Consider the following 13,828-nt stretch of genomic DNA (forward strand, 5'->3'; position numbering starts at 1 on the left):
ATATATATATATATACCATTTAACAAACATCTGTTTTGTGGGGGCGAAAAAAAGCACAGCGAAATGAGAACACCACAGAATTGGTTGGACACTCAATGTTGAATCAACCTGATCACTTGCTACCAATGTGATTTAGGAAATATTTTTAATAATTAAATAGTCTGTGTTAGACATTTGATTGGCATGCTATGTACATTATCTCATTAAATATTTGAAGCAACCTCTAAGAATTTTTACCCCTAATTTTATAGATAGATGACTGAAGCTAAAGAACTTAAATAATTTGCTTAAGGTTTTGGTCATGTCATTTGTAACTTAAAGAGAATCACAATAAGGATGATCTCAAGGTATGTTGTGAGGATTTGAGATAATTAGGTGAAGGTAGATTGTAAATAGAAAATAATTATACAAATGTTCTTATGCTTTGATAATAACTAAAACCTTGTAAATATTTTGCATATGCTTAAGTTGTTTTATCTAAAAAATAAAATGGTTTCTAGATTTAGTTAATATGGAGGTATTTTAGAAAGTGGGCATGTATCAGGACTCAAAAATTATATAATTAAGTATAAACTGTAGACAGCAGATTAAAAACTTTGGAATTTGGCTTAGCATGCTGAGATTTTTAATATGATGAACTAAAAATTGTGCAAAGTTTGGAGGAAACAAAAAAGTGTTTCTTGATCAATTTGAATGAATGTTTTAAATGTAGAGAAAGTTTCCATGCAAGAACAATTGTAAAAGAAGTATAATAAGCAGATAATTGACCTAAAAATAGTCAAACTTACTGTGAGGTTATTGTAATCAAAAACAGTGTGCTATTGGTAAGTAAATAGAAAATACACCAGGGGAGCAGAACAGAGTCCAGAAATAGATTCAGATATTCAGGAAACTCAATTTTCAATCAAAGTGACCTTTCAGTTCAGCAGGGAAAGGATATTTTACTTGATAAAGAATAAAGGCCCGATTAGTTGCCCTTTTGGAAGAAAACAAATATTAACCTCTGCCTCACACCATTTATAAAATAAATCTCAGCTTGACTAAAGAGCTAAATTAAAAAATAAAAACCAAAACAATGAGAAGAAAGGCCTTTAAAGGCTTTTGTGAAGGAGAGCCTTTAAAAATATATCTACAGATTCAACAATCTAACAATAAAATTTATGTATGGCCAAAGCAAGGTCATGGCTAAGCCAAACAGGCATTTGTGAATACATTTTAAAGTATAAAATGTTTAAAAGTGTTAAAACAGATATGCAATGTTTGCAATGGAAATATACAAGCCTAGAAGCAGTACATAACCTGCATAACTGTGCAAGCTGAGGCTGAGTAAAATCCCATAAAGAAGCAAAATGCAAACAGTAGATGTGGGGGAAATGTTTGCAACACTTAGGACAAAGAACTAATGTACCAAGTGTATTAAAAAACTTGTACAAATTAATTTTAAAAGGAAAAAGAAGCAACGCAAATGAAAAAAAAATGACAGAAGACAAGCATTTCACACAAGAGGCAATTTAAATGTCCAATAATATATGAACAAAATTCTAGATTTTTCCAATGTTTATTATAAAGATATTGGCAAACACTAATATGAAGCCTTGAACAAAAAGCTCAGTTTTAAAAAAAAAAATCATACCTAGCTAACAAATAGAAAAAGTGTTCTGTCCCAGGCTTAACTCCAAGTTTGCACAACATGAACTCACAGGACAGGCCACATGTGATTTGGGGGCATAGAACAATCTCACCATATTTTAGATCTAAGCCTAAGGGTCACTGAGAATCACAGAGCTTCCCTGATTCCATGGAGTACTTTGAGTTCTGAAAGTTCATTAATAACAATCCCAATTACTTAGCCCCCATAATTTGCTTTAGAATAATTAAGAAATAAAAATATCAGTTTTTATAGAGAAAATAATGATTGTCCAAGATAGATTGCTTCCTAAAACATATTTCATTGAATAAAGTGCCCTATATCTAGCTGTGACCAGGTGAATATTTTTTATTGTAAGAGCAGAAATAGCACTTTCCTATAATGACTCCACTTACATAGATTTTCACAGTTATGGGCTTACCTGCAACCTACTGCTAAGCACTCACATCATGCTAATCATGTCTTTCACTCTTTTGAATTAAACCCAATTTACTGGGTACAGCAAGAACAAGGCACAGGTTGAAACTAAGAAGTACATGTCACTTTGCTTTTCTTCAATTAGTGTAGACCCAAGTGATTTTAAACCGGTCTTCGTTATATTTCTAAGGCAGTCACTTTCAAAATAGAGACATGTTCCCCTAGATCTCCCTTTAGTTGATTGCAACTTTGTTTATAAAATGTAAATCGGTTTCAACCAAAAAAAAAAAAAAAAAAAAGCCTTCTTCAAGAAAGTGATTGACATTTCTTCATTAAATTGGTTAATATTGTAATGTTCTATTAAGTTACTCTGTAATTTAGAGCGGGTATCAACTGTACCTTCAGCCTTAATTAGAATAATTGTTTCACTCATTATCAGTATAAGTTAAATACCATACAGGTGCCAGAATACTTTTTAAAATTAAATTTATTGGGGTGACATTGGTCACTATGAACACATGAGTTTCAGGTGTGGGCTTCTATGTTACAAGATCTGAATATTGCACCTTGAGCCCACCACCCAAAGTCAAATCTTCTCCCGCTACCATATATTTGAACCCTCGTCTCCTCCCACCTCCAGAATACTTTTATAAACATTTTCCCATATGAAGTACTAGTTAAATGCAATGATGAGGCAATACTACCACCTAGAGGGGAAAGTGAATACACCTTACTGAGTAAGAATTAAATTATGAAAACTTTATCTTAAAATAGTTAACTAACCAACCCCTAGAATTGTTGACATAGATCAGAAACTGCCCCTTTTTTGTCTATAAATGCCAGGATTTAGCACCCAGATTCTTCAATGAATGCTATTGCACTTTGGACACACACAAAAAGCAATGCAAACTATTTTGGAAGAAGCCATTTTATCAATTTAATAAAAGAAAAATCATAGAATCCTTGGGTTTCAAATTAGCCAGTTGCCACCGTAACTACCAGGATATTTAAAAGAAGTCCAGAGCACAATACAATGAGGCTGAGGGCAGCAAATACAGAGACAATTTAAAAGAGCAAGCCACACACTTTGACTAGAGTAGCAATTTCCAAAGCGCATTGCACAGCCTACACCCCAAAAAGTTCTGAAAAAGCACCTCCTGCCAGAAGATTTACAAGGCATAAGGGCATGGTGCAGGCTGTGGGAAGTGCCACCGGAAAATAAAAAAGGTCTAACTTGTTTAGCCTAGCTTCCCTGAAACACCTTTGCTATTGCTTAGCTCAAAATAAATGTGACACTTGATTGATGGCTGAGAAGTACTATCAATCCAGGATAATTTCCCACCTCATACTTAGAGTTTCTGTTCTAGTTTAAAATCGCTCTAGCTTTCCTCCTTCCCCTCCCTTGGGTGATGTTTGCATCTTCATCCTGGTTTGTTATTGTAACTTTTTATATAAGGTGTATTAATGCATTTGACTACAGAAACCTTTCTTTGTTCAACATGCACTGTGTTTGCTCACCCCGCCCCCAGGTTGGGAGTACTGAGAAACAGAGTTGTGAGTGTGATATTCAGAAGGGCCTTTCTTTGGCTGTAGTGCAAGGAAGCACCTTCTGCTGTTGTCACTTTTTAAAATGTGAGAGAGTGAAGCTGGGCACGAAACTCTTTAGCTTCGAATTAAGTCTGGTCCTCAAGTTACAGCAAGAGTAAGGCTAGGGGAGACTTAAGACAGATTACATTCAAGGACATTATTTGCCTCGGAATAGATGACGGAGGCACACAGTTTTAAACTCTGCATTAAATGAAACATGTCCAGATCTTCCTGCCATTATTCAAATACAATGAGCAGAGAGGAGCTCCTTGTCTTGGGTGTTTTACTTCTGCCGCTTGGTTCTCAGGTCCGTGTCCCCGGCCGGGAGGATCTCCGCGTCCATCTCCACGTCCCCCATCAGATCTGTGAAGTCCCCATCACCCGTGCGTAAGACTCAGACACCCGCCATGGGCCCAGGCCCCGAGGTGCCTCCCCCGTGGAAGCAAGAGGGCTACGTGGCCTCGTCGGAGTCTGAGATGAGAGAAACGATGGTGACCAGTGCTACTCATATCCGGACAGAAGAGAGATGGGAGGGGAGATACGGGGTCCAGGAGCAAACCACCATCAGCGGAGCTGCGGGCGCTGCCGCTGCTGCAGCTAAAGAGGTACCGTGGGAGCCGTCTTGTTTCCTTTCGCGTTTTCGTTTCTCCAACCAGAATCCCGCCAGGAAAAGTCACATCCGTGTAGGTCGTGCATAGGAACATAAGAATAAACTGAAGACCAAATCTGGCTCTTGCTTTGTAAAGGTATTTTTAATTGGGACAAAGGCTCTCATCTGTGAGGTTGACATAAAACAGATTTTTAACAACCTACATCCTGTTTCTCTTGGCAATGAGAAGTGCTTACGCACACGTGTATTTTATTCTAGGTAGCTCAGTTTCCAGGACACTTTTGTGTTTTCTGCAGGGCATATCATTTTAAAAACTAACATGCTTGGTCACTTCCAATCCAGGTGAAACAAGAAACTGACAAAAGTGCAGCTGTTGCGACTGTCGTTGCTGCGGTTGACATGGCCAGAGTGCGAGAACCAGGTATCAGCGCTGTAGAGCAGACTGCTCAGAGGACAACCACGACTGCTATGCACATCCCACCTGCTCAAGATCAGGTAAGCGAGCGGCCGGCCAGACTGGGCGTGGCTTTGCCCGCAGAGATCCGGGATGAGTCCATGCCCAAATCTCTCTGAGGGTAACAGTGAGCCCAACATGGCCCCGACTTTCAGGACTTGCTTAGGAAAAGGTTGTCTGAGACACCGAAGGTGTGCAAGATATAAAACCCACAAGTACCTGGTCTTTGTCACGCAGGTAGGCAGTCAAGAGTTAATTATCAGAAAGTCAACACGGAGGTCAGACAGGTATTCAAAGTATCACTGTGCTCCTGGGGCAAGGTGGGCACAGCGTGGCCTGGAATGTCAGCTAAACAAGGCAGGTGGGTATGTGCCCATTCAGTGTGGCGGTACCAGGCCAGTCAATCAGGAGTCCAGATGCTCCAAGAGCCAAGCATGGAAACCATTATTTCGGGGCAGACATTCCTTTTCTCTAAGCTTCCCCCAAAGACCTTTGCTTTTTCCTCAAAATAAACGTGACACTTGATTCATGGCTGAAAAGTGTTATAAATCCAGGATAATTTCCCACCTCATTTTTGAATAGATTTTCTGCGATCGTTTAAAATCACACTGGCTTTCCTCCTTATCCTCCCCTGCATGACGTTTATCTCTTGATCCTGATTTATTGCTGTAACGTTTTATACAAGTTATATGAGAGTATGTCCCTTTTCCTCCCCTGTGAAATCAGATGAGAAAGGAAGCAGAGACGTCTGCTGTAACTAAGGCAGTAATGGCTGCCGACAAAGCCAAGGAACAAGAATTAAAATCAAGAACCAGAGAAATAATTACGACAAAACAAGAGCAGGTGCACGTAACTCACGAACAGGTGAGAATGGTTTTTGATGTAAAATTATTGTTGTTATTACCTGTGTCGACACACATAATAATGTCTACTGTGGAGGGTGGTGTTTCTTGGGCAACCTGGTTGTTATCACACTAATAAAATCCCCTTGTATCTGTGTATTCCTGGGTACTGTATGTCACCAAGTGCGCCCCTCATGCAGACAAAAGGATCTCTGTGAACTCACACTGGAAGTAGGAACAGGGGGTTTGGGGATACACTAACTCGGTGGTTCTCAACCTTGGCTGCACACTAGAATCACCTGGGAATCTTTTTAAAATCCTGATTTCTGGGCCTCATCCTCCAGAAATTCTGTTTCTTTGTTAGTAATGTTGTGGCAACACCCCATAACAAAGAAACAGAATTTCCGGAGGATGAGGCCCAGAAATCAGGATTTTAAAAAGATTTCCAGGTGATTCTAATGTGCAGCCAAGGTTGAGAACCACTGCACTAACTACATATGCGACTGAGGGAGGTGAAACCAGGAAGAAGAAAAGTAGGAACAGGGAAAGGTGGAAAAGAACACTGAACACACATTACTTTGGAAATAAGTTAATATCTGCTCCCTTACTCTTTAGGAGAACATTTGAATGCGGATTTGAAGTGAGATGAACAGCATGGCCTTCATGGGTCAAGTGGCCAGAAAAAAGTAAAAAAGACAGGCCCATGATTGGAGGCATCCAGGGACAGATTAGATAAGGCCAACTGGTAGGGCTATTGGCCCTTGGAGCCAATTGTCAGCTAGGTGGTTTGAGAAAATGAATTTTTAAGTTTATTTTAACCCCAAGATACTGAATATTAGTGATGATGTCCGAGACTGGCAAAGAGACAACTGGGGAAAACTGTCCCTTACCCCCACCCCAATACACATGCCTTCGGCATCCAGAGCCAACACGGCGTCCTTGAGGGGATTAAGAATTTGGAAAATAATTTGCAAAACTTTTCTCCCCATAATGTCTCAATTTAAGAAAAAATCTAGATATTTAAAACCATTGTAGTATTTAGGAAAATTTTCAAGGCAAAAATATTGTACAAATGCAGATTGTAAATTGTTCACAGTTGATTTCCCATATATAAAATAACAGGGTCACACAACATTACTTGTAAAGCCTTCACTCTGTTATCTTATGCTCTAAGATCATCTTTAGATGAAAGAAGTAGCATGGAATAATATGGCCGTGTATCCATTTATAAAAACTGGAAGTCTTTTCAAAGAAAGCAAACAGTGTTGAATCCAACTTTTTTTTTCTCTAAGCAGTATAACTATGGTTCAGACAGAAAAAGAGTATGGTCATATTAATGAAAATTAGATGATTTATTTAATTTAGTAGTAGCTCCAGAAAAATGATTTCACTTCTCTTTTCAAATTCCTATTTTGTTATATTTAATAAAAATGATGTCACTTCCATTAGAGATCAGGAGACAATAAGGTTTTGTTTTTATTGATTTCAGATAAGAAAAGAAACTGAAAAAGCATTTGTACCAAAAGTAGTAATTTCCACAACAACAGCCAAAGAACACGAAACTAGAATTTCTGGAGAAATTACTACAAAACAAGAGCAAATAACTCAAGAAACAGTAAGTATGATTTTCTAAATACCTGTAGTTCATTGATAAATACATTTCAGTCAACTACATGAACTCTATAACCAAAACCTCTAAAAGAAGGCGTCTTTTGCGTGCATTTTCTTTTTGTCATTTCTCTATGTCTAGTATTGAAACTCTTTCATGATGGAAATTCTGTTCTCATTGCACAGTTTTCCACTCAATTGATCTGGTTTGGGGAGATTATTTGTTAGAACATTTGGGGGCACATCTATAGCATTTCTAGAGCATACTTAGAAGACAGCTATCACCCCCAGACCAGTTACCCAGTTGTACACTCAGTTTTTTTTCATGCACAGCCTGATCCCTCAGTCACTTCGATTGTAACACAAAAACTTCATAGTTGTAGGACACATGCTTGTACACACACACATCAGTCATGAACACGCCAACTGAATATCACAAGGAAGCGAGCAAATGCTGGACATCAAGACCAGTGCTGCTTCAGGAAAGAGCTCTCATCATGGACTGATTACCAGTGACCTACAAGTATTTTGTCTCTGCTTTTGTGTCATTCTACCATGTGGCAACAACCTCAGTGTCACCAAGATGCACTTCTCTCCCACGTGTGGAACCAAACCTTAAAGTGCCAGAAAAGAGGCATCTACTTTGAATTCTTTCATGTTCTGGGGATTGCCTGGGCTCACCTTTCTTGATCTCAAGCTCTTTGCTGATCCCAGAACTACTTTTTTGAAAAAAGTCCAGCTGAGAACCTTTTTAATGTGTTTTAATACTTAAAAGGCTGGCTACCAGCTGTGGGATTGCTTTCTCTCTCCTTATAGAACCTGAGAGACTTTGAATGCATATCAAGGGCACAGAAATCCCCATTGCCATCACAATGCTGGTGACTGGCAGGTTCAGCTGCCTGTAGTTTTCCAGGCATTTGCCATGGGCCGCTCACTGTAGTCCATAACATGTCAGCCCTTCTCAAAGACCAGATCTTTTCAGTAACAGGACAGTTTCTTACAGGGCAGGTAGGAAATAAAGGAGCCCATTCCTCAGAAAAACAAAAGTCTGTGTTTTAAATACAAGTGAGGACCTTTGAAATGGAAACGTGATATTTTCTGCCCCGAATGTTGCAAGATATCTTGCCATTTCTTTAGCGCCTTTCGAAACTCAAATCTTTATTTTACTCTGAAAATCAGATAAGACAGACAGCTGAGACAACCGCTGCATCCATGGTGGTACTTGCCACTGCAAAGGCCACAAAACTAGAAACAGTTTTGGCAGCTCAAGAAGAAATTGCCACACAGCAAGATCAAATGCATGTAACTCATGAAAAGGTGATGACTTCCTGCCTGTGTTAAATTCACTCTTGTATCATCTTTTGCAAGCCACCTGCATTTTCATCATGGATCGTCGTCACCACTTTTTCACCTTGTCGTTGTCTTATAACTCAAGTAGAAAAACTTCACAATCTCTATGCCATCTATCTAGCATTCACTGCCACTTTTCATTCCTAACCTTCACACTTTCTTTGGATTGTTACTAACAGGATATTATAATTCACTTTAATATCTTCCCATTGAAGTAGACTACACGTTTGTTGATAACATGCAAAAGTATGTGTTATTCATGGATGAGTCTGCTGAAATTTTCCATAGATTATAATAAGAATAATGTGAGAAAGAGAAATGAATCCCTTATTCTTTTGTTGCTAATCACATTTTTTCTTTTAGACTGAACTCTTTTGTTGTTAATATTTTTACCAATGATGCAGTTTGAATGATCAAAGCACCTCAAATGATATATTTAATATGATTAAAATGTCCTTGACTAGGAAGAAATTTTGCTTCCTTTCTCAGTTTTGACTTCAGTTTCTATTATTAGAGGATGTATGAAATTTAATGACCATTTTCTCATTTTTTTATCATATGACCAGATAAAGAAAGAAACTAGGAAAACAGTGGTACCTAAAGTTATAGTTGCCACACCCAAAGTCAAAGAACAAGATTTAGTGTCAAGAAGTAGAGAAGGCATCACTACCAAGAGAGAGCAAATTCAAATAACTCAGGAAAAGGTGAATATAGATATTTGAAACGGGAAAGGTTTATCTTTAGACTGATTTCTAGTAAATAATAACTATGATGTGATATGAATTATTAATCTTTATTTTCCTTTTTGGATCCCAAATTAAAAACAAAATGGTAACTGTGTGATGGCTTACCATTAATTTTATTTGCACATTTGATTTTCATCTATCTGTAACATTTACAATTCATTTTATTCACCACTATTCTTTGCATGAAGAAGCAATATATAGAGTCATCTGGAGTGTTTTATAGTTAATATTTCTAAATTTTGCGATTCCCACTCAGTGTGTGCAAATATTGCCAAGTGAAAGCTAACTTCTCTTAACCCTAAATAACTAGGAGGGGTGGATGGGTCATACCATGTGTGTCTGAACTTCTGTACAATTTGAACCTTGATTTTACTGTAATAATCAGATGAGAAAGGAAGCTGAGAAAACCGCCTTGTCTACAATAGCAGTTGCTACTGCTAAAGCCAAAGAACAAGAAACAATACTGAGAACTAGAGAAGGAATGGCTACTAGACAAGAACAAATCCAAGTTACTCATGGAAAGGTGACTATCCCAAGTGTGAAATCCCCTATTTATAATACATTAATATCAAATCTCAGAATTTCTTATGTATAAGACACTATTAACCTAATTTATTTTTAGATGATTAAACTATTAGAAACTAAAAAGTCGAATTATTTATTATTGTTAATATTACTACATTATTATTTCCCCACTGATCTCTTCACTATTATTTTCCATTTTTTATTATTAACATCTAGCAATTCTCCAGAAGTTGATGATTGAAATTGCATGCAGGCTAATTTTAATATACTCCATGAACATAAAACTATATATATATATATATATATATATATATATATATATATGATGAATCTTACTGACTGTCAAGAAGATGTATGTTTTGAAGGGGTCATAAATTCAGTATATTACTTTGTAGAGTGTGGACTTATTTCAGAAAATTACCGTCGTTTTCTTCATGTGAAACATTATATTTTTTCCCTCTGTAAATATCAGCTGAGAAAAGAAGCTGAGAAAATGATAGTGCCTGCTGTAGTAGTTCCCACTAAAGCTAAATAAGATGTAATATTAAAATCTAGAGAAGAAATTATCCAACCAGAATAAATGCACATAAGCCATGAAAATGTTATTTGTAGCTATGAAATTTCTGTGAATTAACTTATTTCCCATGACTCATTTACCCCACATGAGCCAGTTACCTAATTTTATTCTTTATTGTTAATACAGTGTTTAGAAATCAGCAACTAAAGTTTTTCAATTTCTTTAGTATCATGGTTGAGTCCTGTCTGTATTTCCTTCAGTTTTGTTTTCTATCTCTACATATTTGGATGTTTTTTTTCCTAAAACATGACTTAAAATTAGCTTTTTAAACATTTATCCAAGACTAATATTATATGTCATATCAGCCTTTCAGAAGCCTCATAGATGATAAAAATTCCAATAGGTAACATACTTCATGAGTGACGATATTTGAATTTTTGTTATTTCTGAGTCACATAAATTTGACTATCTTACTTTTGTTGTTAAAAAATAGCTAATAATGGAAGCTGAAAAAGTGTCTAGACCCAAAGTAATTATTACCACTGCAAAACCTACTGAACCAGACACATTGCCAAGGACTAGAGAAGGATTTGCTACTAAGCAAGAACAAATACATCTTCGTGAAGAGATGAAAACTGATGCTGTGGAGGTGAAAAGCATTGTTTCATCCCATTTCATCATCAGCTCTTATAACCTTTCATCTGTCATGAGTCATTGTGGTCCTGGTGTTCCATTTAACAAAACATTAGAGATGAGATCCAGTGCAGTTCCTCTGTGGAACAGTTAGCCTTTCCATTTGTGAAAAGCCAAATTAAATAACACTTCACTTTGTGTCTCCTAAGTTAATTCTCACTATTTAACTGGTATGATTTGGGGTCTTTGGTTCAATGAGTGATGTTAGGATCCACTAAGAAACAAAAGCAGCTACAAGCATAGAGTATGCATTTTTAGTTGTCCACCAATGGCATATGTCCAAGGACTTGGTGTACATTAACTCTAGAAAAAAATACATAGGTGCTTCCCTAATTTAAGATATCATACTATAATTAAGATTCCTTTTATATGTGTGTAAGTTTTATTACAAGATCTGTATATTTCAGTTGGCAAAAGATCATTTCTTTGAGTCTACTTTCTCATTTTTAAAACTAAAATGCAACCTGATCACTTTGTAGATTGGTTGAAAGGTTCAAATGAGATATAATGTAAATGCAATCACTCTACGAGCAAAGTTATAGATATAAGATAATATAAACGTTATATATTATCTGTTGAAGATGTTAACATTTCAAACATCTGCAAAATTAAGGTCAACTAATGGCCTATACGGTTCAAAGAAAAAAGAAATAAGCAGATGAACAAACTTCACCTAAATCTCACATATTTTTTACAGTTTCTTCTAAAATGCAATCTAGATTGAAGATGGTATTTGTAATTCTTCAAGGCAGGTTAATTAGAGTGTATCTTCCTAGAAGGAAGCACTAGATAAAGCACTAGATCACAAACAGCTCAATTCCATCTCAAAGAAACCCTCATTTTTATCTTAAATGGCTCAGATAACAATATTAACAGTTATACAGGTAGCATACTTGGAAAACATTTCAGATGCAATCTAGATTCTATTCACAGCAGTAGAAAAGAAAACTGGCCATGAATAAAATATTCCAGCATTACTTTGAAAGAGCACTGATGGACATGGCAATGTGATTTTTACAATATGCTTTTTCCAAGTATTGCATAGAATCCATCTTTAAAAGAGAAACCCCCGTCCTGGCCGGTGTGGCTTAGTTGGTTGAGCATCTTCCCGTACACCAAAAGGTTGCCAGTTCAATTCCTGGTTAGAACACTTGCCTGGGTTGCCAGGCTGGATCCCCAGTAGGGAGCATGCAAGAGGCAGCTGATCCATGTTTCGCTATCACATTGATGTTTTTCTCTCCCTCTCTCTTGCTCTCTTTTAAAAAATCAATACAAAAATCTTTTTTAAAAAAAGAAACTCCTTTGCAAACTGTTCCCATTTATGTTAATCAAATTCATCGAAATGAGAAAATATCATATGTTTCCTTCTTCCTGTTAATTCCCAGAAATAATGAAAGTAAATTGAACTTCTATAGAAAAATTTGTTCTCTTGAATACAAATATAACACTTTTTTTATGTTTATCACAATATCTTCGTTTGTGTGTTTTAAGAGAGATATTTTCTTATAGATTAAAAAATTCTCATCTCTGCAGAATCATAAGTAAATTAATGTGCTTTTCTGTGTGTTCATGAGCTCTCATGTTATCTCAGATCTGCATGCACTGTACAACTTTGCAGCAACTGATTTCTCTGGGTGGCATTGGAGTACATTTTTGTCATCACTGTCATTGTGTCAACAACACAAGACTAAATGGTTGAGAAGATAACAAAAAGAATCAATGAAGATAACCAGCCCCAAAGTTCTGATTTCTCAAGGGCTAATTGACTGCCTCAGACATAATGCTTGACAAACTCAAAGTCTTCTTACTATTTTATGTACATGTTGTGTTGTCCTATGTTGTGTGTGATGTAATGTCCAGTCTAAATAAGCAGTTGTATACAGAGTATATCTAACTAGATGTCCATACATTATAATAATCAGTGAATACTAAGTTCTTAAGTGCATTTATGAGTTATATTTCTAGAGACATTAACATAGCCATATAACATGGGTACCCTCTGACTATCATGCCGTTAGGCATTCATCTGCTCTCCTAGGAGAAGGCCCAGCCTGACTTTGACATGACTGTGTATTAATTGTGGAAACCTTGTTTCCAGGTGGACGCTGGGAAAAGGGCAGAAGCTGTAGCAACAGTTGTTGCTGCAGTCGACCAGGCCCGTGTCAGAGAGCCCAGAGAGCCTGGGCATCTTGAAGAATCGTATGCTCAGCAGACTACATTAGAGTATGGCTATAAGGAGCATGTTTCTGCCACAAAGATATCTGAGCAACCCCAGCGTCCGGCCTCAGAACCCCAGGTTGTCTCTAAAGCAGTCAAGCCTAGAGTGATCCAAGCTCCTTCTGAGACTCATATCACAACTACTGATCAAATGGGAATGCATATATCATCACAGGTGAGTCTGAACTTGCTGCTTTTTTAATACCGTGGGAAAGCAAGTGTCACTTCTGTGAACATCTGGCGAACAGTGGTATCACTGAGTTTCATTTCACTGCAGATCAAGCAAACTACAGATGTAACAACGGAAAGATTAGTCCATGTGGATAAACGCCCCCGCACCGCAAGCCCTCACTTTACCGTTTCAAAGATTGCTGTTCCTAAAACAGAACATGGATATGAGGTAAGAAGTTAACAAGCATGAGGAAGAAATGTTTGACTCAAAAGAACTAAGTATCTAATGTGTGATATAGAGTTATCTTTGGTATAGGCCAGTGGTCGGCAAACCACGGCTCACGAGCCACATGTGGCTCTTTGGCCCCTTGAGTGTGGCTCTTCCACAAAATACCACGTGCGGGTGTGCACGTACAGTGCGATTGAAACTTCGTGGCCCATGC

General features: G+C 37.3%; 1 protein-coding gene across 1 annotated transcript in view; it reads left to right on the forward strand.

Annotated features, from left to right (window-relative positions):
- Nucleotides 1-13,828, forward strand: part of TTN (titin) — a 277,029-nt gene that overhangs the window by 8,539 nt on the left and 254,662 nt on the right. The window contains exons 7-15 of the mRNA XM_070422663.1: nt 3,960-4,257; nt 4,605-4,757; nt 5,443-5,580; nt 7,048-7,173; nt 8,346-8,483; nt 9,083-9,220; nt 9,648-9,785; nt 13,096-13,389; nt 13,492-13,614. Coding sequence (XP_070278764.1) covers nt 3,960-4,257; nt 4,605-4,757; nt 5,443-5,580; nt 7,048-7,173; nt 8,346-8,483; nt 9,083-9,220; nt 9,648-9,785; nt 13,096-13,389; nt 13,492-13,614 — 1,546 coding nt within the window. The remainder of the gene's footprint in view (nt 1-3,959; nt 4,258-4,604; nt 4,758-5,442; nt 5,581-7,047; nt 7,174-8,345; nt 8,484-9,082; nt 9,221-9,647; nt 9,786-13,095; nt 13,390-13,491; nt 13,615-13,828) is intronic.

The sequence above is a fragment of the Myotis yumanensis genome, unplaced genomic scaffold (genome assembly GCF_028538775.1).
Source record: "Myotis yumanensis isolate MYYU_CA2020_CCGP unplaced genomic scaffold, mMyoYum1.0.hap1 SCAF_8, whole genome shotgun sequence".
NCBI lineage: Eukaryota > Metazoa > Chordata > Mammalia > Chiroptera > Vespertilionidae > Myotis > Myotis yumanensis.